This window comes from Lemur catta, chromosome 4, assembly GCF_020740605.2.
Source record: "Lemur catta isolate mLemCat1 chromosome 4, mLemCat1.pri, whole genome shotgun sequence".
Lineage (NCBI taxonomy): Eukaryota > Metazoa > Chordata > Mammalia > Primates > Lemuridae > Lemur > Lemur catta.
The window spans coordinates 58,618,083-58,644,308 of record NC_059131.1 but is presented as its reverse complement, the minus strand read 5'-3'; the positions used below and the strand labels follow the sequence as shown (position 1 = coordinate 58,644,308).

At 35.0% G+C, this 26,226-nt stretch overlaps 1 protein-coding gene across 2 annotated transcripts in view; it reads left to right on the top strand.

Moving 5' to 3' along the window:
- Positions 1-26,226, top strand: part of GCFC2 (GC-rich sequence DNA-binding factor 2) — a 40,986-nt gene that overhangs the window by 5,467 nt on the left and 9,293 nt on the right. For both annotated transcript variants that reach the window (XM_045549944.1, XM_045549945.1), the window contains exons 3-12: positions 2,610-2,834; positions 3,755-3,849; positions 8,082-8,197; positions 11,746-11,932; positions 13,491-13,614; positions 14,691-14,772; positions 15,919-16,031; positions 16,806-17,005; positions 17,974-18,112; positions 20,753-20,874. In XM_045549944.1, the coding sequence (XP_045405900.1) occupies positions 2,610-2,834; positions 3,755-3,849; positions 8,082-8,197; positions 11,746-11,932; positions 13,491-13,614; positions 14,691-14,772; positions 15,919-16,031; positions 16,806-17,005; positions 17,974-18,112; positions 20,753-20,874 (1,403 nt within the window). The remainder of the gene's footprint in view (positions 1-2,609; positions 2,835-3,754; positions 3,850-8,081; positions 8,198-11,745; positions 11,933-13,490; positions 13,615-14,690; positions 14,773-15,918; positions 16,032-16,805; positions 17,006-17,973; positions 18,113-20,752; positions 20,875-26,226) is intronic.

Sequence of the window (26,226 nt, the reverse complement as noted above, 5' to 3'; positions counted from 1 at the left end):
GTGTGGAAGGAGTGCATTTATTTTGTGTTCAGATGATAGAATTATTAGAAGGATCCAGTAATAGAATATCTGCCTTGAAATATTCCTGGTGGCAGAGACTGCTTGTTACCAATAGAAGATGATAGTTCATCTCTCCTCATTAGATGAATGTGTATCAAATAGGATTGATGTATGTGAACAATTACTTGAGTTATAAATCTGTAAAAACATCATGTTTCTATTGTAAAACAATATGCTAACTGTATCAATTCATCCCATGTCTGCCCAGCATTTGCTGTGTGGAAACTGGTAGGTTCGCCTCTTGATGGACTGTTGTCCTAGTTCTTTGGCTCCTTGCTTGGAAAATTCACAAGCAAGGCCAGTATGACAGAGTGACCCCAGACAGGAAGCAATTCCACACAAACAGCTTTTATTGCAGAAAAACTACAGGGGCTACACGAAGCAAGAGTACTTCCAGAGAGGAACGGGTCAGTCTCCATGAGTGGAGAAAGATGTTGAGGACTGCCAGGTGTTTTCCTTTTATTGGCCTGGTCTGGGTGAGGGCTTACAGGAGATGTGGGATATTACCAGATGATTGATATACAGGATTGACAGGTGTTCTTATAACAAAAGTTGCAGCTCCACAGATGTGTATGCCTCAAAACCTCAAGTTCCTGCTGTTTGTGATTGTTAGCTGCATTTTCCTACAGTCCCTTCCCCAACCCTTCTCTATCCCTAGGAACCACCTTCCTGGCCTGTGTCTGCCAGCAGTAGATTTGGTCCCTGCCTAACAGGAACCCTTGAGCTAGGTGTTGGATATGGAGAAACAGGACAGGCAAAAATACTCTACTCTTCCTTGAACTTTTACTTCTTTATTATAGCTTGAGAGAGCATTAGTTTTATATAGCACTAGTGTCTCACTAGTGAGTAACATTGTTTGTGACTTATTAATTATACTCTATTAAGTCATTTGCAGGTGAATCACTTCCATAAAAGTATTTCAATTTCCATAGTCATACACTTGAATATTTGACCCTAAATGTATCATCTTAACCTTGGCTGCACATTAAAATTCTCTAAGGGACTATAAAAACATACTGCTGTTCAGCTCTACCTCAGATCAGCTGAAGCTGAATCACTGGTATGGGGGTCTGGGTATCAGTAGCTTGTCAGGCTTCTCAGGTGATTCTAATATCTACCCAGAGTTGTAAATGTAACCTGCTGTGATGGTTTTGATCCTAATTCTGCTTTAGCTTATATTGGCTGTACCTCCCAGCTTTAAAGACATGTCATCTTGTCTTCATTCATATCACAATAAAATCATTAAACCAGACAAGGTAAAGTACAGATCTCAGTGGCAGGTCCCTACTTAGCTTCATAATCAACATTTTTTTTAGTACTTAACCAATTAACAATTCAGTGAACTCTATGATTTACCCCGCATATTTTAACATTAGCCACAAGGAAAGACTCCAACTGTTAAATGCTTTGGGAAGATGAAGAGTCACCTGACCTTTATCATTTCCCTGATAGTTTAAAAATAAATACTAGTCAAAAAAAAGTAGATCACTTGATTTTATATTACTTGTTCCTGATGAATATTTATTACTTCATCATTAACTCAAGCACTTTAAAATTTTCCCTAGGACTGATGCCAAACATATTGATCTGTGATTTCTAAAATCTGTTTCCTTTTTTGTTTGTTTGTTTCAAACACTGGAGCATTTGTGCATCTCCAGGCATATGGCATGTTTTCTATTTATTTCTCAAAGAATTTGGACCAATTTGTGGGAAAGTTTAGAAAATTTACTTCAGCCTCAGTGGCTTGATGTCTCTTTAATAATTTGAAGTGCTTGAAATGGTGAAAATTTCTCTTACCATTTGTTTACTGTAGTATTTTTTTTAAGAAATACTTAGATCATACATGAAGAAACCTGTTTTGAATTGGAAACATTTATATTGAGGTTTTTCTTTATAAAATAAAGAAAAAATAAGCCTCTATTAAGAGTTGCTGTTTAAATGTTTTTCACCTGGTAAATGAACCTATTTCCTTTACACTTTTTAACTTCTCATGTTTATTCATGTGAAACTTACCACAGAATGTCAAAAGCTGACTTGGCTTCACACCAGTTGTAGTCTGTTTCTCACTCCCTCTATTCGTGGGTGCCCACAGGGGAGGGGTGCGTCATAGTGGAGTACCTCTCTTACTTGCTAAGTCAGACTGGCATGCCATTGATCCTCTTAACTTCTGCAGTTCTCATTTACTGAGGAACTCCATGCTCAGCCCTCTCCACATCCCCACCTGACAATCTCAGAGCCTCCGAAGTGAGAAATATCTAGCCCTCAACAGAGAGTAGCACCTGATAAATAAAAAAAGTAAAAGATAAAATGGAGTCATTTAAGTATGTTTTCTGGTACTTCTAAATTTCATATATTTCTCTAAATTGTATTTAATCTCTATTAAATTAATTTTTTTCCTTTACTGATTAGATTTTGAGCCATTAAAGTCACATGTGTGTATCAAAATAGTGAAAAATTTAGGGAAATTGTGTCATTTTTCTTTGTTTAAATGTGAGGAATATTTATTTCTGTTGGTCTTTGGTTTTCAATGTCCTTTTTGTTACTTTCAGTTAAGATCCCTGATGCAGCTTTTATTCAGGCAGCCCGCAGAAAACGTGAATTGGCCAGGGCCCAAGGTGATTATATTTCTTTGGATGTAAAACATCCCATCACCATCTCTGGTACGAAGAGAAACAGTGATGACGATCCTGAGAGTGAGCCTGATGACCATGAAAAGAGGATACCATTTGCCCCAAAGCCTCAAACACTTAGGCAAAGAATGGCTGAAGAGACAAGTATGTATTTAATGTATTTACCAGCATATGAAGATTAAGGCATTTTTCATTAGAATATAACATTATGTGATAAAATTGCCATAAAAATGTAATGTGGTGTTTCATATTGTAAAGATTGTTGATTTTGGCATTTGTGTGGTCCATGACATTATGGCTTTTAAAAGATGTATCTATATCAAAATGCTATTATCAAAGGGTATGTGTACTAATGTTTACTAATGCTTGACCCCCACTTGATCTTCTTTGATGCGTTAAAAAAAAAAATCATATAGTATCTTATTTTTGAAATACTGAAAACTATCATTGTCATCTTTATAAAGAATTTTTATTTAACATGGAAGCGTCTATAGAGATTTTAGGTGTGATGTATTAAAATCCTTCTGTTGTAATAAAAAATTTCCTCTACCAATAATCCTAGCCTCAAAGGACTATTACACATTTCTCATTTATGATATAAATATTTTGCTAAGGTTTTTGTTACTTGAATTTTTTTTTTTTTTTTTAGAATGAGACTTTGCTGTCCTTATAACTGAGAAACTATTTTTAAGTTTTTGGATTTTCAGGTAGAAATTGAGAGATCTTTGATAAAGAAAACCAAACGTTTCATTCTTTCTTAGTTTTTATGTATGTGGAACAATAGTATCTTGGTTGGTGATAAGAGTACAGGTTCTGGAGTCAGATCTCTGTGTTCAAGTTCCAGCTTCAACATAGTCCTCAAGTTTTTAAACTCCCAGTGTTTGAGTTTCCTCATTTGTGAAATGAAGGCAATAATAGTGCCTTCTTCCCAGAATTATTGTGAAGAAAAGATAACATGTAGAGTGGTGGTAAGCCTGCATATAATAAGCCCCCAAAAGATGTTGGCCGCTACAATTGGAATGGAAAAATATTGAATGTTTGTATGTCCACTTTTTTTTCCCTAGCAAGCAGAAATGAAACAAGTGAAGAAAGTCAGGAAGATGAAAGTCAAGATATTTGGGAACATCAACAAATGAAGAAAGCAGTTAAAGTCATAGAGGTAATAATTTTTTATACCATATATATTAGATTTCTATGGCTGCTGTAACAAATTACCACAAACCTGGTGACTTAAAACAACAGACATTTATTCTGTCACAGTGTGGAGGCCAGAAATCTGAAATCAAGGTGTTGGCAGGGCTTTGCTTCCTCTGAAGGCCTCAGGGGAGAATTTTTCCTTGCTTTTTCCAAGTTCTGGTCACTCCAGGTATTCCTTGGTTTGTGACTGCATAACTCGCATCTCTATCTCTCTCTTCACATGGCCTTCTTCTCTGTATCTCTGTTGTGTATGTTTCTCATAAGGACACGTGTCATTGGATTTGGGGCCCACTCAGGTAATCCAGGGTTTGTGACTGCATAACTCGCATCTCTGTCTCTCTTCACATGGCCTTCTTCTCTGTATCTCTATGGTGTATGTTTCTCATAAGGACACATGTCATTGGATTTGGGGCTCCCTCAGGTAATCCAGGATGATCTCATTTTAAGATCCTTCAGTTAATTACAACCACAAAGACTCTTTCTCCAAATAAGGTCATATTCACACAGCCCAGGGGTTAAGTCATGGGTGTATCTTTTGGTAGGCCACCATTCAACCGACTACACCACGCATATTATGTTCTTTTTCCACTAAATTATAAATACCTTCCACTTGAGGGCACCATATTTTTTTTTTGCCTTTAATTTTATACTAACACTTTTATATTATACAAAACAGGTATTTAAAAGTAAAATTTAAATAGTGAGGTTTAAAACAAAACAAACAAAAAATGTACTATACTTGGGGTTAAAAGTCCTGGATATGGGTTCTGGATCTGCTGCTAGACTATAAGCTTCATGAGGTCAAGATTACTAACTGTTTTGTTCAGTGTTATATCCGGCAGTTGCGAGTGTTATGAGTGCTCAATAAATATTTGTACAACTTTGAGCAAATCATTTAATTTCTCTCTCAGTTTTCTCATCAATAAAGTGGTGATGATAATAATGTTACATACCTGAATAGGTTGATGTAAGGCTTAAAATCCTAATGATGTAAGTCAAAGTGCTTATAACCTATATAATACCACAAAAATATTAGGTTTTATATTTGAATCATTTTAATAAGAGTGCTCGAAGAAGCCCAGGCACAGTTGCTCATGTCTATAATCCTAGCAGTTTGGGAGGCTGAGGCAGGAGGATCACTTAAGCCCAGGAGTTCAAGACCAGCCTGGACAACCTAGCGAGACCCCATCTCTACAAAAAATTTAAAAATTACCTGAGTGTGGTGGCACATGCCTATAGGCCTAGCTACTCAGGAAGTTAAAGCAAAAGGACCACTTGAGCCCAGAAGTTCAGGACTGCAGTGAACTGTGATGATGCCACTGTACTCTAGCCTGGGCAACAGAGTGAGACCTTGTCTCCTTAAAAAAAAAAAGGAATACTCTGAGAGATTATTTGTTCTTTTAAGTAAGAAAATATTGGAAGATTTCCGTGTTATCAAAACTAAAAAACTAAGTAAAGGTAAGTCTGTGGTTGTAATTTTGGAGTATCTGACAAGAGAAATGATTTAGAGGACTGTTTTTATGACTAGGTTTTCTTCTCCCATTTTTAGTAAAAACTGCATTAAAAAAATATTTTGGAAAAAAACATAACCACAGTCTTTACACAAGTTTGCATAATTTCTTTGTATTTGATGTGCTTTCGTTTTTTTTTCTTTTTTTTTTTTAGCCTCTGCAATCATAGTATACGTTAGAAGTTCCCAGACTTTCTCATTCATGTGCCCTTAGTGACTTAGTAATTTTATCATGGTACTGCTAAGCTGAAAGAAGTACCAAACAGTTCTATTTATTAAGTAGTTAAGTCCAAAGACATAGTAAGATTTAAATCTTAAATTAATAACATTTACTAACTTAATAGCCATTTGGAAAAATAATACAGATAAATTGAAGAAAAAATGTTTTTCTGTTTAGGGTCTGTGGCCCAGTTGGGGTCAAGGGTCACACATGATCTTTTTATTTTTAAATAACCAAAATTACTTACTAATGGGATGTGTGTACCTGTTGGGCACTGCATGACTTCTCAAACCTTGGAGTCAGATTGGACACTGCCACTCTCATTTCCATATTGATCATCACACAATACTTGTTTTTATAATCATTGTGTCCTCCCAAAACCCAGCTCTACAAATATGACTTTATCAAAAAGAATATACCACATCCTACTAAGAGCTAGTAATCCAAGAGATAACTGAATATTGCACTATTTCCCTGAAAAATTTAAAATATCTCACCCCTTGGCTAGGATGTCTTTGCACACAGTTTGGGAACCACAGTATGCATATAATTTTGAATTCTGATTTCTTTGCTTGGCATGTTATAAATATCTTTTCCTGTTTCTACATAGTTACAATATTAATGAATTTTAATAGCTGCATAATATTTGTTAGAGTCAGTGAATTATAATTTTCTTAACCATTCTTAATTTTGAATATTTTAGGTTATTTGCAATCTGAATTTTTTCTATTAATAAGAATCAGTGAATATTTAGATTTTTTTTTTCCTTCCCTCCTTTTCTTCTTTTTTTTAGATGTGTTGTTTTTGGACTTGTAGTAATTGCCAGGGGTGGTATTACTAATCAAGGAAGATGAACTTTTTTCTGGCACTTAGTATGTTATTGCCTTCTAAAGGAAACTTAGCTCAATCTGTAATACCACCAATATCATGGGAATGTTTCACCACAGTCTTGCCAGCTTTAGGTACAAGTTTAGTTGGCAAAAATAGAATCCCATGCTTACTTGATTTGCATTTTTTATTACTAATGTGAGTGTATTTACTGATTCCTTTATTGACAATCTACCGTATGCCACTGTATTAGGTTCCTGTGGCTGCTATAACAAATTACCATAAACTTGGTAGCTTAAAACAACAGAATTTTTTTAAACTCCTGGAGACTAGAAGTCCAAAAACAAAGTGTTAGTAGGGCTATACTCCTTCCAGAAACTCTAGACAAGAATCCATTTCTTGACTCTTCTAGCTTCTGGTGGTTGTTGGCATGCCTTGGCTTACGACCATGTTTCTCTCTGTTCCATCTACACATAAGCCCCAGCTGGATGATCTAGGGTAAGCTTCTCCAATCAAAATCTTTAACTTAAATAAATCTTTTGCCATATAAGGTAATATATGAATAGGAAGATGTCTTTTACAGGGTCACCATTAGTCTACTACAGCCACTTACAGTGATGTACAATCTTTGCAGGAGGAGATTACCATGAAATTCTACAAGTTTTATGACAGAATTCTGTGCAGGGTCCTGAGATAGCACAAAGGAGCAAGTGGGTAGTCAGTTCTATAGAAGGGAGAGTAAATGGGGAGGTTTGGAAAAGCCTGTACAGAAGTGGTGGTATTTGAATGGGCCATTGGAAGATATTTATGATGTAAGGAATTTGAGACTGAAAATATCTGGAGTGTTTGAGAATTTGTAGATACGATTGGAGCTGGATGGGAGACTTGGTGAAAATTGAAATAAGAAATAATGCTTCATGGGAAATGTAAAAGGGATAATTAAGCCAATGACGTGGCTAAATATCTGGTCCACTTCTTCATATGTCGTTGTCTAAAATAGAGGTTCTTTAGGATCTTTTGAACGTTCCAAGCTGTAAGTAGCATTGCTGAGCTGTAATTAGTCAGAGGACACTAATATGAAATATGCCATGTTACAAGCTGTATTAGTTGGTAATGCATTTCTCTACAAGTAACAGAAAACCCAAATAGCAGTGGCTGAAAGAAAGGTAAAAGCTTTACTAAGAAACCCTTCGGCAGACTTTCATGTACTCTTCATTGACTAGGATGGAGTTGGAGTTAAATAGCTATTTCTATCATGGAAACAGCTGTTCACTTAGCCAGACAGCTGTGTCTACCACACAAGGTAATATTTACCAAGGACTGCTGCTTCTTCAAAAACTGCATGACTTTCTGAGAGTACATTAGACTGTAAATAAAATTAGCTTTGAAAACCTCAAGAGCTAAATTTTTTTTAAAAATCCAATTTTTAATATTTGCCTCTTACATGTGAATTTAAATTTCTAAATTTTAAAACTGAGGATTTTGAAAGCATTTCATTGTGACCATGAAAAATTACCAAAACATAGAATTTTTGAGCTGCAAGGGACCTTGGATCATCTAGTCTCCTTTCATGCTCTTAACATTTGTAAGGTAAATGAAATGTTTTTTAAAAAATCAACTTTCATATTATTTTTAGGAAAGAGACATAGGTATTTCCTGCAGCAGTCGATCTCAAACAGTGAGGAAGTTTGATACTTCCGTTTCATTCTCTCCAGTCAATTTAGAAATTATTAAGAAGCAATTAAATACTAGGTAAGTAATATTCATTTTGAAATTTACATTTGTCCTAGGCATTTAATAGTGAAAAAATTGTACTATATTCTTTTAAATTATTAAATGTTAATCTTAGACAGATTTATATATATATATATTATCATACAACTGATTTTATTTTTGTATACAATTGTCCTCCCTTATCCACACTTTCACTGGTTTCAGTTACCCATGGTCAACTGTGCTCCAAACATGTTAATTGGAAAACTCCAGAAATAAACAATTCATCTGCTTTAAATTGCATGCTTTTCTGAGTAGTGTGGTAAAATCTCGAGATGTCCCTCTCCATCCCTCCCAGGACCGGAATCACCGCTTTGACCAACATCTCCATGCTCTAGGCTACCCACCTGTTAGTCACTTAGTAGCCTTCTTGGTTATCAGATTGACTTGGTTATCAGTATCGCAGTGCTTGGGTTCAGGTAACCCTTATTTTATGTAATAATGGTCCCAAAGTGCAAGAGTACTGTGCCTAATTTATAAATTAAACTTTATCATAGGTATGTATGTAAAGAAAAAAGAGTATATACAGGGTTTGTTACTATTTACAGTTTTAGGCATTCACTGGGAGTCTTGGAACATATCCCTGTGGATAAGAGGGGACTATTGTATGTCTTTTAGTCTTTATAACAGATGTATGTTACATGGTTAAAATCAGTAAATATAAAATTCTACTTCTTTTACTTAATATAATTATAAGCATTTTTCTGCATTATAAAAGCTATCATGTTTGTTCATATAGTTGTTATAATTTACTTAAGTATTTCTCTCTTGGATATTTTGATTTCTGAATTTTCTCTATTAGAGATAATGGTACAGATAATGAACATCTTTTAATTTGTTGCAGTTTTTTTTTCTTAAGGTAAATTTCCAGGCAAAGGTCATATTACTACAGCTCTTGGTACAGATTGCCCTTCTAAGGGGCAGATTGCTATCTTTTATTCTACCAGTATTAATATTAAATACTTACCTCTTATATAGTTAGTATTAATTTTAATACAAGTGTTATTTTTGCTAAAACTAAGTCAAACCTCATCATTAGTAGTTTTGTTTTAAATGTTTGTATTTTGTAATTGTACTACTCAGGACCTAGTGTGTATCTTTAGATGTACGAAAGAACAAGTATGATGGTAAAGGTTTGTTAGTCCCTGTAACAGATTGATACAAGGAGAGAGTTTGATTCTCCGGCCAAAGCAGGTATTTTTAAAGAATATTTTTATTGCTATTCAAGATGCATTTTTTATTACCTGAGAATAGGTTCAAAATTTTTTTTCCATATTATCTTTTCTATGAATCAACTTTAGCTTCATTCCTTAATCACACTGCAACTAAAATATATTGGCCATTTAAATGAGAATTTGACATAGAAAGGACATTTTGTAGCATTGTACAACGAATTAAATATTTGAAAATCTTTCAATGTACCAGTTTTTAGATACTGAGTTATCTCTGTATTCTAGAGGGTTAGCGAACAACCAGCCCACACCGTGTTTTGGTAAATAAATTTTCATTGGACCACAGCCATACTTTGATGTTTACATCTTGTATATGGCTGTTTTCATGCTACAACACAGAACTGAGTAGTTGCATCAACAATCATCTAGTCCTTAAAGCCTAAGATATTTACTATCCAACCTTTTACAAAAAAAGTTTTTGCCAACTGCTGTTCTGTCTCTTTTGGGGTGGGGGGCGCTTAAACAATAGACTTTATTTCTCACAGTTCTAAAGGCTGGGAAGTCTGAGATCAGGATACTAGCATGATTGGATTCTGTGAGGGCTATCTTCCTGGCTTGCAGATGGACATCTTCTCGCTGTGTCCTCACATGGTAGAAAGACAGAGTGAAAGTGTGTTTATGTGTTGGGGGGAGGTGGGCAGAGAGGGGGGCAACCCTGTTCTAGATTGATGTTTTCCAATAGTGATGTTAAATGGTGGGATTACTTTAATAGATTCAAGATTTTTTCTGTAATAACTTTTATCATTTACTAACATTCTGATATACTTTCCTTAGTTAGAAGAAGACAGCTAGAATTACAGCTATTGCATCTAAAATTGCATGTAACCCAGAACATACAAGGTTGTTCTTAACAAAATTTTATTTAAGAGAATTATCTTGCATGAGTAATAGAATAGAAAAAGGTAGCAGATCACTGACTTAGATTAGTATTTTATTTTATTTGGGTAACTGTTAACTAACTTTATTTTATTTTTTATTAACTAGTTTCTTTTATTTTAAAAAGAAAATACACTCTTATGGCTTAAAAAAAAAAAAAAAAAATCAACCAGTACAAAGCTTGTACAGAGAAACGGAAGTTACCTTCCCTTGAAGAAACCATTGCTACCAGTTTCTATATTTACTTCCAGAAGTGGTCTATCTGTATATCTATACAAGCACATATGTATTTATATATTGCCCCATTTTTATACAAAAAAAGGAAGCATGCTATATACCCTGTTCTGTACCTAGCTTTTTCCACATGATACGTTCTTACAACTTTACTGCTATAGCCAATAACATTCAACTTAATTAAAACATTTTAATGCCTACTATACTTTTATTATCTTGATTTATTTTTTAACTCTCACTGTTCTTTACATAAAGCGAGGAAAGACTGAAAGACAAATGCAGAAAATTTGGAGAGAGGATATTTAGCCTAAGCAAATGCTAAACAGTTTCAGTTATGCAGCAGGTTAGCCAAGGAGGTAAATTAAAAATATAAGTCTGATTCTAGTTCACATACTGTGAATGTGCTATTTCATTTGTAGTTAATTCTCTAATTGTAAGGTATTTACAGAGTCAAATTTAGAAAACACATTCCAGATTTTTTTAAAGATATAATGGAATTTTTTTATTCCTCCATTGGCATGTATATATGAAGGGTAATTGAATTTTAAAAGCTAAGCAGTCATTAAATTTGACAGTTTTTTCATATAACGTCAGCTGACACATATGATATTCACAAGAGTTAAAAGAAAGTGGGTGTCTTAACTTTAATAAAACAGCATATAGGGAAATGCAACAGAGCAGCAACAAAATGGAATGTACCTCAGGGAACATCAAATTCTAATGACAAAACAGAAGGCATTGTGAAGCATAGAATAGATAAATTATACCAAACCATAACATGCTCAGATGATTTTAATATCAGCTCATTCAGACACCTATATTCCAAGAATGACCACAAATTGATTTAACAGTAACTCCACATGATCTCCTGTATTTCAAATATAAGAGCATTGATTGTTCTTGCAACTCACGAAGTTTCCTGCTCAATCCTGAGCTAAAACTACACTCGTTAACTTCTGCTCTAAAACTAGCTCCAGCCCCTAAAAACCTGTATGTGCCCTTTCCTCTTTTTCCCCTTTGAGACTTCTTTTATTGTGATATTCTCCTTTGCCTAGCAAGTCTAATAAACGCAGGTTTATATGATTGTCAGTTTCCTTGATGGTCTTTGAAAATATTCGCATTAGACTGCAACTTTAGGGGAAAAAAAGTTTGAAAAGTAAAGCAATTTTTATTTTATTTATTTAGATTAACATTACTACAGGACACACACCGCTCACATCTGAGGGAATATGAAAAATGCATGCAAGATGTCAAGAGCTCGCAGAGTACAATCCAGCACCTAGAGAGTTCATCAAATCACGCTCTAAATTATAAATTCTATAAAAGCATGAAAATTTATGTGGAAAATGTAATTGACTGCCTTAATGAAAAGGTACATGTAACTATTTACATCATTTTCTTTTTTGGAGAACTGCCCCTTACCATGCAATTACAAAAAGTCTACATCTTACAATTAAATACTTTTCTCTAGTATTTTTCCTACATGTTTTTCACATACTATGATATTGAACATTCCCTTAATATTGGACATTTAGATTTTTGTAGTTATTTTGCTATTATAAGTAACACTGTATAAAATTTTATATTTAAATTTTTGTTGAACTTTCATCCATTGAAGAAAAATTCCTAGAAAATAAAATAAGTCAAAGAAAATGAATTAAGCCTAAATATTTTTAAGGCTCATGTGAAACATATTGCCAAATTGTCCTCTAGAACAATTGTGCCAGTTTTATTAGTTTACTAGACAAAATGGGTTTTGTGTTTATATATTGTATTTTGATCTCAAGTGAACCCTTTATTAGCTATGTGTAGTTTTCCTTCTTGTGAATTATTTGTCTCCTTTGCCCTGTCATCTTTTTGTTTCTTAGTCGGGATTTTTTTTCTTTTTAGTTTTTTTTAGTTTTCTTAGTATGGATAAATAACGTTTTATGGCTTAAAATTTTTAGGGCTTTATTCTACTTGATGTAAACTTACCAGTTTGTTTTCATTCTTTATTTTGTTTATGATGGTTTTTTAACATTCAAATGTTTTGAAATTTTTGTGTGATCAGATTTATTAATCTTTCACTTTCATTTTCTGTTTTTGTTTTATGCATACTGAGTTCTTACATTGGGGTCTTCAAATTGTCCTTTTTTAAAATATATCTTAACTATTTAAAAATAAATTATACTCTACTTTCCATATTATTTTTTATTTATAATTAAAATGTTTCTAAACATTTGGATGCTAACCCCCTCTTGTTTTAAATTGGCTACCTTCTAGTATCACTGGATAGTTACTTTCTGGAGTATTTATTACAATGTAATATTTTTCTTCATTAATCCTTAAAGAATTTCACTGTTAAAATCTTGTCAGCCTATGCATTGATGTATCCATAGCAACAGTTGCTGGAACATCATTGGAATGGAAGGAATTGTTGCCAAAAATATTAGAGTTCCAATTTTAACTAGTCTCTCATGTCTATATCACAACTTTCTTACCTGTCTCTGGTTAGATTTCTTGCATTCTCCATTTTTTCAGAGTTCACCAGATTCTACAAGTGCCCACCTATTGTCCACCCCCTCAGCCCGTTAAAACAGCTGCACCTTTCATTTCCTCCTATTCTTTTATCTCAAACAAAGAAGAATCCTTCTTCTTATCTATCATTCTTATCCATGTTCCTGACTCCATCCCCTTTCATTATCTGAGATATTTATTGCTGTTCCAGGATAGTAAGTTGATTTTCTGTTTTTTGATAATAGTTTTGGCAGCTAGGCCTGTTGCTCACATGTTTTATAATTGAGATGTGATAGTATTAGAAATGTTTCTTTTTGTGAGAGTTGAGCATATATTAATACATGTGCTTATATATCTTCTAAGTATTACATTTTCATATTTTTTATATTTCGTTACCAATGATCTGCAAAATGTCACTTATATATGTATTTCAGATTATCAGCATCCAAGAAATAGAATCATCCATGCATGCACTCCTTTTAAAACAAGCTATGACCTTTATGAAACGCAGGCAAGATGAACTAAAACACGAATCAACGTATTTACAACAGTTATCATGTTAGTGTTTTTCATATTGAATGATTTATTATTGATTACGCTAAATTATCTGAAGAATAAAAATATTTTTGTTCCTGTATAAAAAATGGTTTTTGTGTATTTTCCCACTAACCTTTACCCACCCACTTCCAAAACCCTAAAACGTTTAAAAGTAGAGTTTAAAATGTCTTAAATTAAGTGTTTAAGACCAAAACATAAGCATTATAACTTATAATTATTTAGTGTTTGAGACAAAATGTTTACAAAGCCATTTGAATGTTTTGAGATAAGTTCACATAAATCTATAGACTCTGTTAGAGATCTCACTTTACAGTTTTCACAGCCCTTCCCCAGGTTGGTTCTCGTGAGTTTCAGTATAGATTTATCTGTAAGATCTCTACTATAAGAGTTGGATGCTTCCTTTTATTTTCACACTGGTTTTGTATTTTCAGAGATGTCTTCCTTTGATTAAAGTGCTATCAGGAGGTAGTAAAAGAGATGAGACCATAACCAAGTAGCTAATAAAAGCAAAAGCAAAGTGACTTTCAACCACATGACATTTAGTGGGTCAGTACATATTAAAATAAATAATATGAATAAAATACAGCAGTCCCACCTACTCTACAGTTTTGCTTTCCCCGGCTGCAGTCACCCAAGGTCAACCATGGTCCAAAAAATAGGTAATAGGTAATAAGATATTTTGAAAGGGAGACTACGTAGTATTCATATAACTTATAATTGTTTTATTACTGTTGTTAATCTCTTACTGTGCCTAATTTATAGATTAAATTTTATCATAGGAATATATATATAGGAAAAAACATACTATATATAGGACTTGGTACTATCCATGGTTTCAGGCATCTCCTGGTGGTCTTGGGACATATCCCCTGTGGACTACTGTATTGGTAATGCAAATATTTCTAGCATTTGGCTATGAAGAAAACTGGTGAAAATACGCAATTTAAGCATATTTTGTGTGTGTGTTTGTATATACATGTATTAGTATGTATATACATCCATGCTATTTATTTTCAAAGTGTTTCACTTTCTTCTTTTGAGAATTTATACTACAAAATCAATTTATTTATTAACAGGCAAAGAGGAGACATCAACAAATGGAAGCTTGGCTGTAGATGAAAAAACTCAATGGATTTTAGAAGAGATTGAATCTCGAAGGTAGCTATATAAAGTGAAGCCTTAAAGCATCATTGAGCAAGTACTTTTTACTGCTTAAATGTAATTAACCGGCCGGGCGCGGTGGCTCACGCCTGTAATCCTAGCTCTGGGAGGCCGAGGCGGGTGGATCGCTCGAGGTCAGGAGTTCGAGACCAGCCTGAGCAAGAGTGAGACCCCGTCTCTACCAAAAATAGAAAGAAATTATCTGGCCAACTAAAAATATATATACAAAAAAATTAGCCGGGCATGGTGGCTCATGCCTGTAGTCCCAGCTACTCGGGAGGCTGAGGCAGTAGGATCGCTTAAGCCCAGGAGTCTGAGGTTGCTGTGAGCTAGGCTGATGCCACGGCACTCACTCTAGCCCGGGCAACAAAGTGAGACTCTGTCTCAAAAAAAAAAAAAAAAAATGTAATTAACCATATAATTAACCACACCTAACATACAGTATTAACTTGTAAAAATAATGTATAATAAAACCAAAATTTAGTTAAGCAGTCTTTGACTGCTTTAAAGACACACTGGTATATTTGGATCAGTTGAAAGGAATGGGTAAAATGACATTTTTACCACGGTAGGAATTGCTCGTAACTAGAAGCCGGTCCTAATTATATTGTTACCCCCTCTTCAGAATCTGATCACTCCATGGGAATGTCCTAAGTAGAAATGTCTTGGCTGGGCACCGTGGCTCACGCCTATGATCCTAGCACTCTGGGAGGCCGAGGCAGGAGGACTGTGTGAGCTCAGGAGTTGGAGACCAGCCTGAGCAAGAGTGAGACCCCCATCTCTACTAAAAGTAGAAAAAATTAGCTGGGCGTTATGGCATGCGCCTATAGTCCCAGCTACTCAGGAGGCTGAGGCAGGAGGATTGCTTGAGCCCAGGAGTTTGAGATGGCACTCTAGCCCAGGTGATAGAGCAAGACTCTGTCTCAAAAAAAAAAAAAAAAAATATCTTGTGAGAAAAAAAGAGGGAGAACCACCAACTCAAACTAATGAAGCTACAAAACAGTCAGAAATATTAAGTATGCTAATATATATTTCTGGCCATTTTAAGCAAATGATAAAATTACTTCTCTTTGTTTAAAAAGCATTTATTTTCATCAAGAGCTATTTGCTTTTCATTTATTTTTGGTTTGTTGCAAAATATAGAACACAAAGAAGACAAGCGAGGGTGCTTTCTGGGAATTGCAGCCATCAGGAGGGGACATCTAGTGATGATGAATTATCTTCAGCAGAGATGACTGACTTCCAAAAAAGCCATGGTCAGTTACCAACTTTCCAGTATGTCTTGGTTTGAAGTATTGAAATGGTGGGAATGCTTGCTATTATTGCCCTTAAATATATAAGCAATATGAAACAATTTGGAAAATTCAGGAAAAATGGAAAATTTTTTCTCCATTAAGACTCTTTTCCTACCTCTGGAAAAACGGAATAAAATGGAGGAGGAGTATTGTGAGTATTCTTACATCTTTATCGTTTTTTTCACTCAGCTTTTCTTCTATTACAAATGAATATTTTAGTTTCATTGCTTTACCACATACTTCCTATATTATCATTTTTAATTTGAAACAACTGAATTTAGCAAAACCATTTTTAACATTATAAGGTAAAATGTGTATAGTTGAAAGATTCTAGCCTCTGGAGTTAAGTAGACTTGGGTTCAAAGACAGGCTTTATTCTTTGTGATCTTAGATAAATTCCTTGACCTAATATCGATGTTGTTCTTTTGTTTGTCTGTACATAAGCAGCCTTACGTATTGTAGGGAACATAGTTATGATGAAGAAATGAGATTAGTGTATTTATAATAGATTAGCAAACAGCAGAGGCTCGGTAAATCACAGATTTTATTAGTGTTGATGTTATTATGCTTGTGGTTAAAGTGATAATTTTTTTAATAAAAATGAATTTATATGTTAATACCAAAGGAAAGTTTTTGGCTCCATTGATTACAGTCATGTGTGACTGTTTATAGGAAGCAAGCTTAAAGTTCACAGACTTAAAATGTGTAATATAAAGAGTCTCATTTTGTTTACAGATGCCATTTTACAGAATCAGAAGAAAGTTTTTGAAGATGTGCATCATGATTTTTGTAACATCCAGAATATTTTGTTGAAATTTCAGCAATGGCGAGAAAAGTTTCCTGATTCCTATTATGAAGCTTTCATTAGTTTATGCATACCAAAGCTTTTAAATCCCCTAATACGAGTTCAGTTGATTCATTGGAATCCTCTTAAGGTATTTATGTTTAACATGCAAGAAATTATCCTGATCACATTAGTGACTTCAGTTTCTTCGCTATCAGGTTGACTGTTAAATACCTAGAGTTGGAGCTAAAGTTTAGAGCTTTAGGACAATCGTCTGGAAATGTGTACTTTAAGCTACATTCTTCTTTTCTTGGCTCTCACTTGATTTTTAAGGCTGAGCAGCACTAAACATCAGTAAAGCAAATATATAAGTTTGAAATCCCCCCCGCAAAAGTACAAGGTAATAGTGGGTTTGAGGAAATTAGACATGCAAGCCCTGTTCCAAGAGTTCTAAAGTTGGAGAGGACATATTGGGAAGAGTTAGTCAGTCTTGCATTGAGGAGGGGAAATTTAAGTGAGGCTTTCAAGGATATGTAGGATTAACAGGAGGAGAAGGAAAGGGAAAGGTGTTTGGTAAGGTATAAAAGAAGAAATATTAGTTCAGGAGCTAGAGATTACACTGATGTTCAGATCCAAAATTCAAAGATGAACTCAACAACCGCCTACTGTGTGCCAGGACCTTTAGCTATACTACATACAAATTACACGTTTATGTTTATGAGATCGAAAGGGCCAGAAGTAAACTCTGCTTGAGGTGAATAAATTTTTATAAAATTCCGTGGCTATTTCAAGTGCCTAACAAGTGTTTATTTTGCTCCTAGCAGAGTACTTGCCATGTGGTAGGTTCTAAAGGTTTTGGCATACAGTGGGCAGTTGGTGTTTGCTGCACGAAAGAATGCATGAAATGCAGCTTCTTGGTATTATATATTGCTTAGACAACATGTCATAGTCTTGTTACCTTGCCTAGGCTTAGTGGTCTAGTGCTATATACAGTGTTAAAATATGAAATTGTTCTCCTTTGATCCTTGGAAAAGGGTCTGGTGATTATTGAAAAAGTTAACAACTGTTTTAAAGTATGCTTAAGAATTTATTTATAACTTTTATCATTTCATTTGTAAGTTGGATTCCATAGATTTAAAACAGATGCCATGGTTCACATCTGTAGAAGAATTTATGGAAGATTCAAAGAAGGAAGATAGTTCAGATAAAAAAATCTTGTCTGCTGTCATCAACAAAACAGTTATTCCCCGACTTACAGGTACTGCTCTATAATCTTTTTTTTTTTTTTTTTTTTTTTTTGAGACAGAGTCTCACTTTGTTGCCCGAGCTAGAGTGAGTGCCGTGGTGTCAGCCTAGCTCACAGCAACCTCAAACTCCTGGGCTTAAGTGATCCTACTGCCTCAGCCTCCCGACTGCTCCACAATCTTGATAAAATTAAATTATTTTTTGACAGAGTATAAGGTCATTAATTTTTGTTACATTCACATTATTTTTTTCAGAGGTTTTTGAAATAGGGACTGTCATATGCAGTAAAAATTAATAAATGCCAAATTTAAGCTGGTTAAAAAAATGCTTATTTTTGAGGGGGGCAGGTAAATACACACCTAACAGGTACAGTGCACGCTATCTTGGTAATGGGCACACTTAGAACTTTGACTCAAACTGCACAAAAGCAAATCATGTAACCAAAATGTATATACCCTCCTAATATTCTGAAATTTAAAAAGAAAAGGAATTTTAAAAAATGCTTATTTGTGCAAGTGCTACCAAACTGCTCATACTCTGAGCCTTTACTATTTGTGACATTACTGCTGCATCTGTGACACTTCAGTTATTTGCTAGCAGCACAGTTCCACGTATACTACATGTATCTCTTTCTTTCCCTTGACATCTCTCATTGTTTCTTTTCTTTATTTCTTCTCCTTTTCTTTAAAAAACACTACTGCATTTCCCTCATATCTGCCACTAGCAACTGTAAGCACTGAACGTTAATACTCGTGCTTCATACTTAATCCGGTCTCTCTGAAATTGTATTTAGTAAGGATCTATTTCACAATGTCACTGAGAAAGAATTTGACAGCAAAGACTACAGAACTCTATTTTAAATGACAAAGCAATCAGCTTTATATTGCTTCTCAGCCAACTCAATTAAACTTTAAAGATTTTTTTCAGTGAAACATACAGTGCATTTGTGGGGTATAAAGTTACTACTTTTAACTGGCTCTACTAGTGGTAGAATACATGTGCCTTATTTAAGTACTCTTCAGAAAATTCCCAGTACTGGCTGGGTGCAGTGGCTCACGCCTGTAATTCCAGGACTTTGGGAAGCCAAGGAAGGAGGATTACTTGAGGCCAGGAGTTCAAGACCAGCCTGGGCAAGACTCCATGTCTATAAAAATATTTTTTAAAAATTAGCCAGGCATAGTGGCACATGCCCATAGTCTGAGCTACTCAGGAGGCTAAGGTGGGAAGATCACTTGAGCCAAGGAGTTTGAGGCTGCAGTGAGCTATGATCCTGCCACGCCACCGCACTCCACCCTAGGTGACAAAGCAAGACCCTGTCTCTCAAAAAAAAAAAAATCCAAATACAGATGATTAAACAGTTCCACAGATAAGTTGCTTTATGAGAAGTTAATACTGACTGGGTTCCTAGAGTGGTTGAATTCTGCAACTATTTCAAAGGTGTCACCAACACCTTTGCTGATGGATTGGTTGTGGGGCAAGAGAGAAAGAAGGATCAAGAATGATTCTGTGGGGTTTGGCTTGAGCAACTACAAAGACACAGCTGCCATTTTCTGAAAGGAAAATGACTAAGGAATAAGCTTAGAGTGGGGAGGTATATCAGGAGCTCAGTCTCTGGGACATGTTGAGTTTCAGATGCCTGTAATTAAATGGAAATGTCAAGTAGATTGTTGAATAAATGAGTCTTAAAGGCAGAGGTCCAGTTAGGGGTATAAATTTGGAATTTATCAGCATGTTGATGGCACTTAAAGCCATTAAACTGACATTAAATACTGAGTGAATGTGAATAGGAAAGAGAAGGTAAGTGACCTGAATCCTGTGGTGATGCAGCATTTAGGAATAAAGAGGTAACACACAGCCAGCAAAGAACACCAGAGAGGTAGGCAGGAAACCAGGAGTGTGATATCCTGCAAGCCAAGTAAAGTGTTTCTAGAAAGAAAGAATGATCAGCCAGGCAAGGTGGCTCACGCCTATAATCCTAGCACTCTGGGAGGCCAAGGCAGGAGGATCACTTGAGGTCAGGAACTCAAGATCAGCCTGAGCAAGAGCGAGACCCCATCTCTACCTAAAATAGAAAAATTAGCTGAGCGTGGTGGTGTGCACCTGTAATCCCAACTACTCGGGAGGCTGAGGCACGAGGATCACGTGAGCCTCCAAGTTTAAGGTTGCAGTGAGCTGTGGTGACACCACTGCGCTCTACCTGGGGATGAGAGATGACAGGGGTCATCTAGAAGAGTAAAATCCATCCACTGAGAGTGAGAGCAAGGAAGGAAGGAGAAGGTATGAAATACTCATCGAGGCAAGAGGGAAAGTGAAAGGACCAGGGAGAGAGAATATGATTGCTGGGCAGCATTAAGGGCTCGAGTTTTATGGTAATCAGTATGATTTTTTTCTAGCCGCATTTTAGCTGCATGGTTGCAGGCACAGACTTAGTGACAAAGTGAATTTAGCCAGGGTTGTGGTTTAGCCAGATGAGTTCAGCAAAGCCCAAGAAGGACAAGGAAATTGACCATGTATGAAAATAATTAATGATTAGTCATGGATTTTAAACTGAATGAGGAGGGAAGCAGTCTTTGCTAAAGGCCTCAGTTATTTGTATGTGAGAAGCAAAACAACCTAGTAAATATATTGTGTACCACTGAAATGTTTGTTTCAGACTTCATAGAATTCATTTGGGATCCCTTGTCAACCTCACAGACAACAAGTTTAATAATGCACTGCAGAGTGATTCTTGAAGAACATTCCACTTATGAAAATGAAGTTAGTAAAAGCAAACAGGTAATGATTTCTAGAATTATGAATTTCTTGATTTATTTGTAAATCAATTTAATTTTGTTACAAATCGTTTATAGAAGATGCAGAAATAATTGTCAAGAAACTATTTAGGGAAATATATATTTACTTCTGATTTATAGAAACTAGGATTGGCCATTTTTCCTCTTTATAATAATAAGATGAAAGAATCCTGTAACAGGAATCGTATAATCATTATTAATTAAAGTATACAGATACATGTAATAAGACCCAGATTATTACTCTCATTAGCTTATTTCTGTCTCTCCAATGATCTGATTTCTGTTCTCATGGCCTAGACAACCATCTTTCAGGATTGTGAATATACATTAGCCCTGCAGAGATGAACAGGCATAAATGCATTAGTGCAAATTCATTTCTTCCAGAAAAAAACAAAACAAAACTCATTACCTTTGTTCTTTTGGCAAAAATCTAGTGGCATTGTGGCCTTGTTACAGTAATGGTTTCAAAATTAGGCTAACATTCATTATATTAACTAGCTATTTGTAATCTCTTAAAGTTAAAAGTACTGATCTCTTTAAGGATTTAAAGTTTGGTGAAATAGATCTTCATTTTACAGTGATCGAGAATTGAGTTAATGAAACTTATGACCATATCGAGGTACTTTTTACAGAGGCCTTGCTGAGAGTCTGCTGAATCTCACTTCCATTGTGGTATTCTGTTTTTTATTGTTCTGTTGAAGAGATTGTTGTATTCTCATGCAGTTATATGAGTAAACTGGTTTTATGTTGAGCTTTAGGAAATTAAAAGGGGGATTGGCAGACTGAAGAGCACCCAGAGTAGAATGACTGCAGTGGTTGAAAAGCAAGGAGGCATGTCATATTCATATTATGGATGCCATTGAATTTTAGCCCTTGAAATTGTGATCACAAAGGAGGAAAGCTATAGGTGAAAGGGAGAAGAGCAGTACCAATATGATTCTGCCTTCAAGAAGTGTGAATTCTTAGAGGAAGTAAGATGTCCATAAACTATAATTTAAAACAGGAAGCGAGAAGTGGAAGGAGAAGCAAGGAAGATAGGAAACACCTAATTCCTGCTGTGTACTCTGTTAGGTCTTGAACCTTTGTCACCTCACTTCGTCCCAGCAGCCCTATAGAATATGGGTGATAGCCTTATTTTACAGATGAAGAAAATGAATCTCGAAAACTTGTTCCCAGTAAACCATGAATTAGAACTAGGTTTTGAACCTTAGTCTGCCTTTAAAGCCCAAGTTTGTCTTACTGACCACATTGCCTCCCCATGAGCTACACAGATAAAGTGCTGCGAAACTTTGGGAGAGAGAGGCTGCTTTCAGCAGTGGAGACTAGGAAATACTTTATGTTCGAGTTGGAAATTGAGCTGGGACTTGAAGGAAAGGATGGTATTTGAACATGTGGCAACTAATAGAGAAAAGATATTCCCTACTTACCTACAAAGGATAAAAACACAAGGAAAATATATGAAAACCATTACAGGAATTAGATTTGACTTAAAAGATGTGCACGGAGATGGTGTTTGTATTCAAAGAAGGAATAGATTTATTCTGTGTTATTATAGAACATAGAACCAGGATTAGTAGGTAAAAGCTAAAAGGAAGCAAATATATAATCCTGTATTTGTTCTCTATATAGGACCATGCAATTATAACCTAAATATAAATAGTACTTTGCCAGTTATTAAATACTTTATCATTGTCTCACTTGAGCCTCATAACCCTGTGAAATGCGTTGATTTTAATTGCATTTTACTGATGAAGAAGCTGGGACCCAGAAGGGCTAAGTCACTTGCAAAAGACCACTTGAGTACTAAGTGGCAGGCCTGGCACTTTGTAATCACTAAAGCCTTTCACCATTGTTACAGATTCACTTGTGAAGCTTTTATACTAGAAATTTTTTATTCTGAAATCCCTCTACTATGAATGTAGAAAATTGGTTCTTTCCATTAGTAGGAGACTAGATTACATCAGGGTTTTTCAATCTCGGCACTATTGACATTTGGACCGAATCAGGGTGGGGAACCTATGGCCTTGGGGCCACATATGGCCTTCTGGATCCTTGAGTGCGGCCTTTTGACTGAATCCAAACTTCACAGAACAAATCCAGTTATTACAAGGAGTTCTGTAAAGTTTAGACTCAGTCAATGGGTCTCACTTGGGGATGTGGAGGGCCACATTGTGGCCTTGAGGCTGCAGTTTCCTCACCCCTGTCGGGCCTCTGTCTGCTTAGATGCTGGTAGCACTCCCCAGTTTTGACAACCTAACATGTCTCTACACATTGTAAGATATTCCCTGGAGATGGCAAAATGACTCCTGGTGGGGAATCACTGGACTACATAATGTAGTTTGCCAGTGAGGCCCTTGTATTTTTTCCAGTGACAGAAGAGAATGAGAACAGTTTTGAAGAATGGAGTCAGACAGCATAGTTCTTGTTTTCAAAATAAAGAGCAAATGCATTCTGTAAGCTAATGCTTGGCGAGAATAGTTTTCATTTTGGTTAAGATTCTAAAGTAAATTATTATAGAAGTAGATTATGAACACTTAAAAAAAGAAAGCAGTGATTACTATGAGCAGTCATTGACAGGATTCCTAAATACAAATACTTAACATTGTTTTTCAAAGGAAATTCTCTCATATTATCTAGTTTACTTTCACTGATAAATAAGGTTACCCACTTATAGATATGGTACAGTAGAAAGTGCATTTAACATGTTATGATTGTTCTTGTAGATTAAAGGGGGAAGTATAAGCTTGCAGTGGTACAGTTAGATACATAAACTAGTGGAGTGTACCTAAAGAATTCTGACCAGCAAGGCTATGGCTGCCTGAGGGGAGTCTGTAAGTATTAGGTATCTTCTCAGCTTTGCCCTGTTCAGTATTTTTATTGAACTGGATAAAGATGTAAAATACATGGTAATAAAATTTGTCAATGACAAAAGCTAAAGAATTCTATCATAGACCTATAAATAGTAGAATTAGAATCCAAAAGGATCTCAAAAGATTGGAGAAAATGGACTGATAACCAAAAGATGTAAAAGGAATAAATGCACCTACCCTTGTGCTTAAAAATTTAAAGCATAAATAAAAGATGGGAGAGACACAGGTTTGAAGCAGCATAGGTTAGGCAGAGAGATGATAATCAACAATAAACCCAGTATCAGTGAACAGTGTCATTTGAGTAACTGAAAAATTAATGGGAATTCATCCTACTAGGTGTGTTCTGTTTTGAGTAAAAATGGTATGCATGTGCTCTACCCCACAGATTAGACTTTCCTGGGAATATTGTGTTAATTCTGGGTGTAAGCATATTAAGTGGAGAGTGCCTTAACATGGTATGGAAAAGAGAATATATAGAAGAGTATGATATCAGTCACAAAATCTGAAGAATTGTCATATGGAAGAGGGATCAGATTTATTCTGTATGATCCCAAGAAGTAAACTAAGACCAAGGATTGGAAGCTGTAGGAGAGAGAAGTTTGTTAACTCTCATTGTTAACTGAAACCTCATAGTCAAAAGCTGTCCGAAGTTGTGGGCAGCCTCAAGAATAATGATTCCCTATCACTAAATGTTTTTAGGCATAGGTGATTGGCTAGTTAGTAGAGATGTGAAAATGAATCTAACCATCAGTTGGGTGTTCAGATAGATTGGTGATTTTCAAACTTTTTTTTATCAGCAGCACCTATTTCAAATAAGTCTTACACAGCCCAGCACACAAACATACACACGAAAGCAAAATTGCTTCTGCTAAAGCAAGCACCTGCCCTCATTCTTCCCTGACCACCACGCATCTGCCCCAGCCTCCCTGAAATTACCTCCATGGATATACAGAGCAGCATTAAAAACCACCAGCTAGTGTATATAAGTGACTCTTCAAAGCTGTTTTAAAGCATATATATAAATACAGAGAACTGTGTGTGCGTGTGTGTGTCTGAACATGCGGTTCAGAATGCTTGTCGTAACTACTGTTTAGAGAACCTTTTTTTCACCAAATATATGATGTTATTTTAATACTTAGAAAAGCTGATGAACTCATAGTTTTAAAATATGTGAATTTATGTTTTGTTTTAATCTGTGTATTTGGAAATAATTTCAAACTTACAGAAAAGTTTTGTGAATAAGAGTAGTATGCCCATATGCCCTTTATCCAGATTCATTTATCATTAATATTTTGCCCATTTGCTTTCCCATTGTATATCTGTACACACATGATACTTTTCTCTTGAACACATTGAGAATAAGGTGCATATTTGCTAAGAATATGGATATTCTGTTGCATAACCATAGTGCAGTTAGCAATTTCAGTAAATTTATCAACACTTGATCTACCTTCCACATTCCGTGTTTGTCAGTTGACTCAATAAGGTCCATTATAGCATTATTTTAGAGAACTGTTTTCAGAAACAAAATTTGAACAATATGGAAATATTTGTCAAAGTTGGCATTCAAAATTATTAAAATTAAATGAAATCAAAGCATAGCTAGAACAGATATATAACTCAGTAATTTCTGGGTGCTGTGGTGTGTACCGATACTATAATCTCAGTTACTCAGGAGGCTGAGGTGGAGGATTGCTTAAGCCCTGAGCAACATAGATCCTGTATCAAAAATAAAAAAACATTTACATAAGCCTCAGATACTATTTGTTAGAGATATTGTCTAGAAAATGATCTTTTTTTTCTTTTAACAGAATTCAAAATATTTAAGAAATGGAGTAAAACAGAGGTTTTATTTGTTTTTAATGTTAATTAAATATTGATATACAGCCACTTGAGGAATACGTTATAGATAATTAAGTGGAAAGAGAAACAGGACTTCAGTATACTTTTCATGAAAAAATATGTCTGGTTGAATTCTGTATTTATGCATAATTTAGTTAGTATAGAGTATGTAACAGCTTAATTTGTGCTACATATATTGTCATTGACTTAAAAAATAACTTTTACTCTAGTGTGTAGTATGCCATTTTCATCTTTCAAATATGGATTCTTTTTTAAGAATATCATAGAAATACTGCTGATACATGAAAGAATATTTTAAACTCCCATTATCTTTTCATTCTAATAGGACTGATACCATTATAGGTTATTTTCATCCAATTTTTTTTCCAAAGTTATAACCCTAATAGACAAGTAAGTTTGTATCCTACTTCTTCTGCTTAACATTATCTTATTGCATATTTACATTTATATGTTACTATAGTCTTCATAAACTTTAGCTAATTAATATTTCCGTACAGTGGATGGATATAAGATAATGCCCTTAAAATTCCCTATGATTGAATAGTTTGGTTGTTTCTAATTTTTGATACGCAAACAAAATGAATTCGCCAAAGTGAATTTGC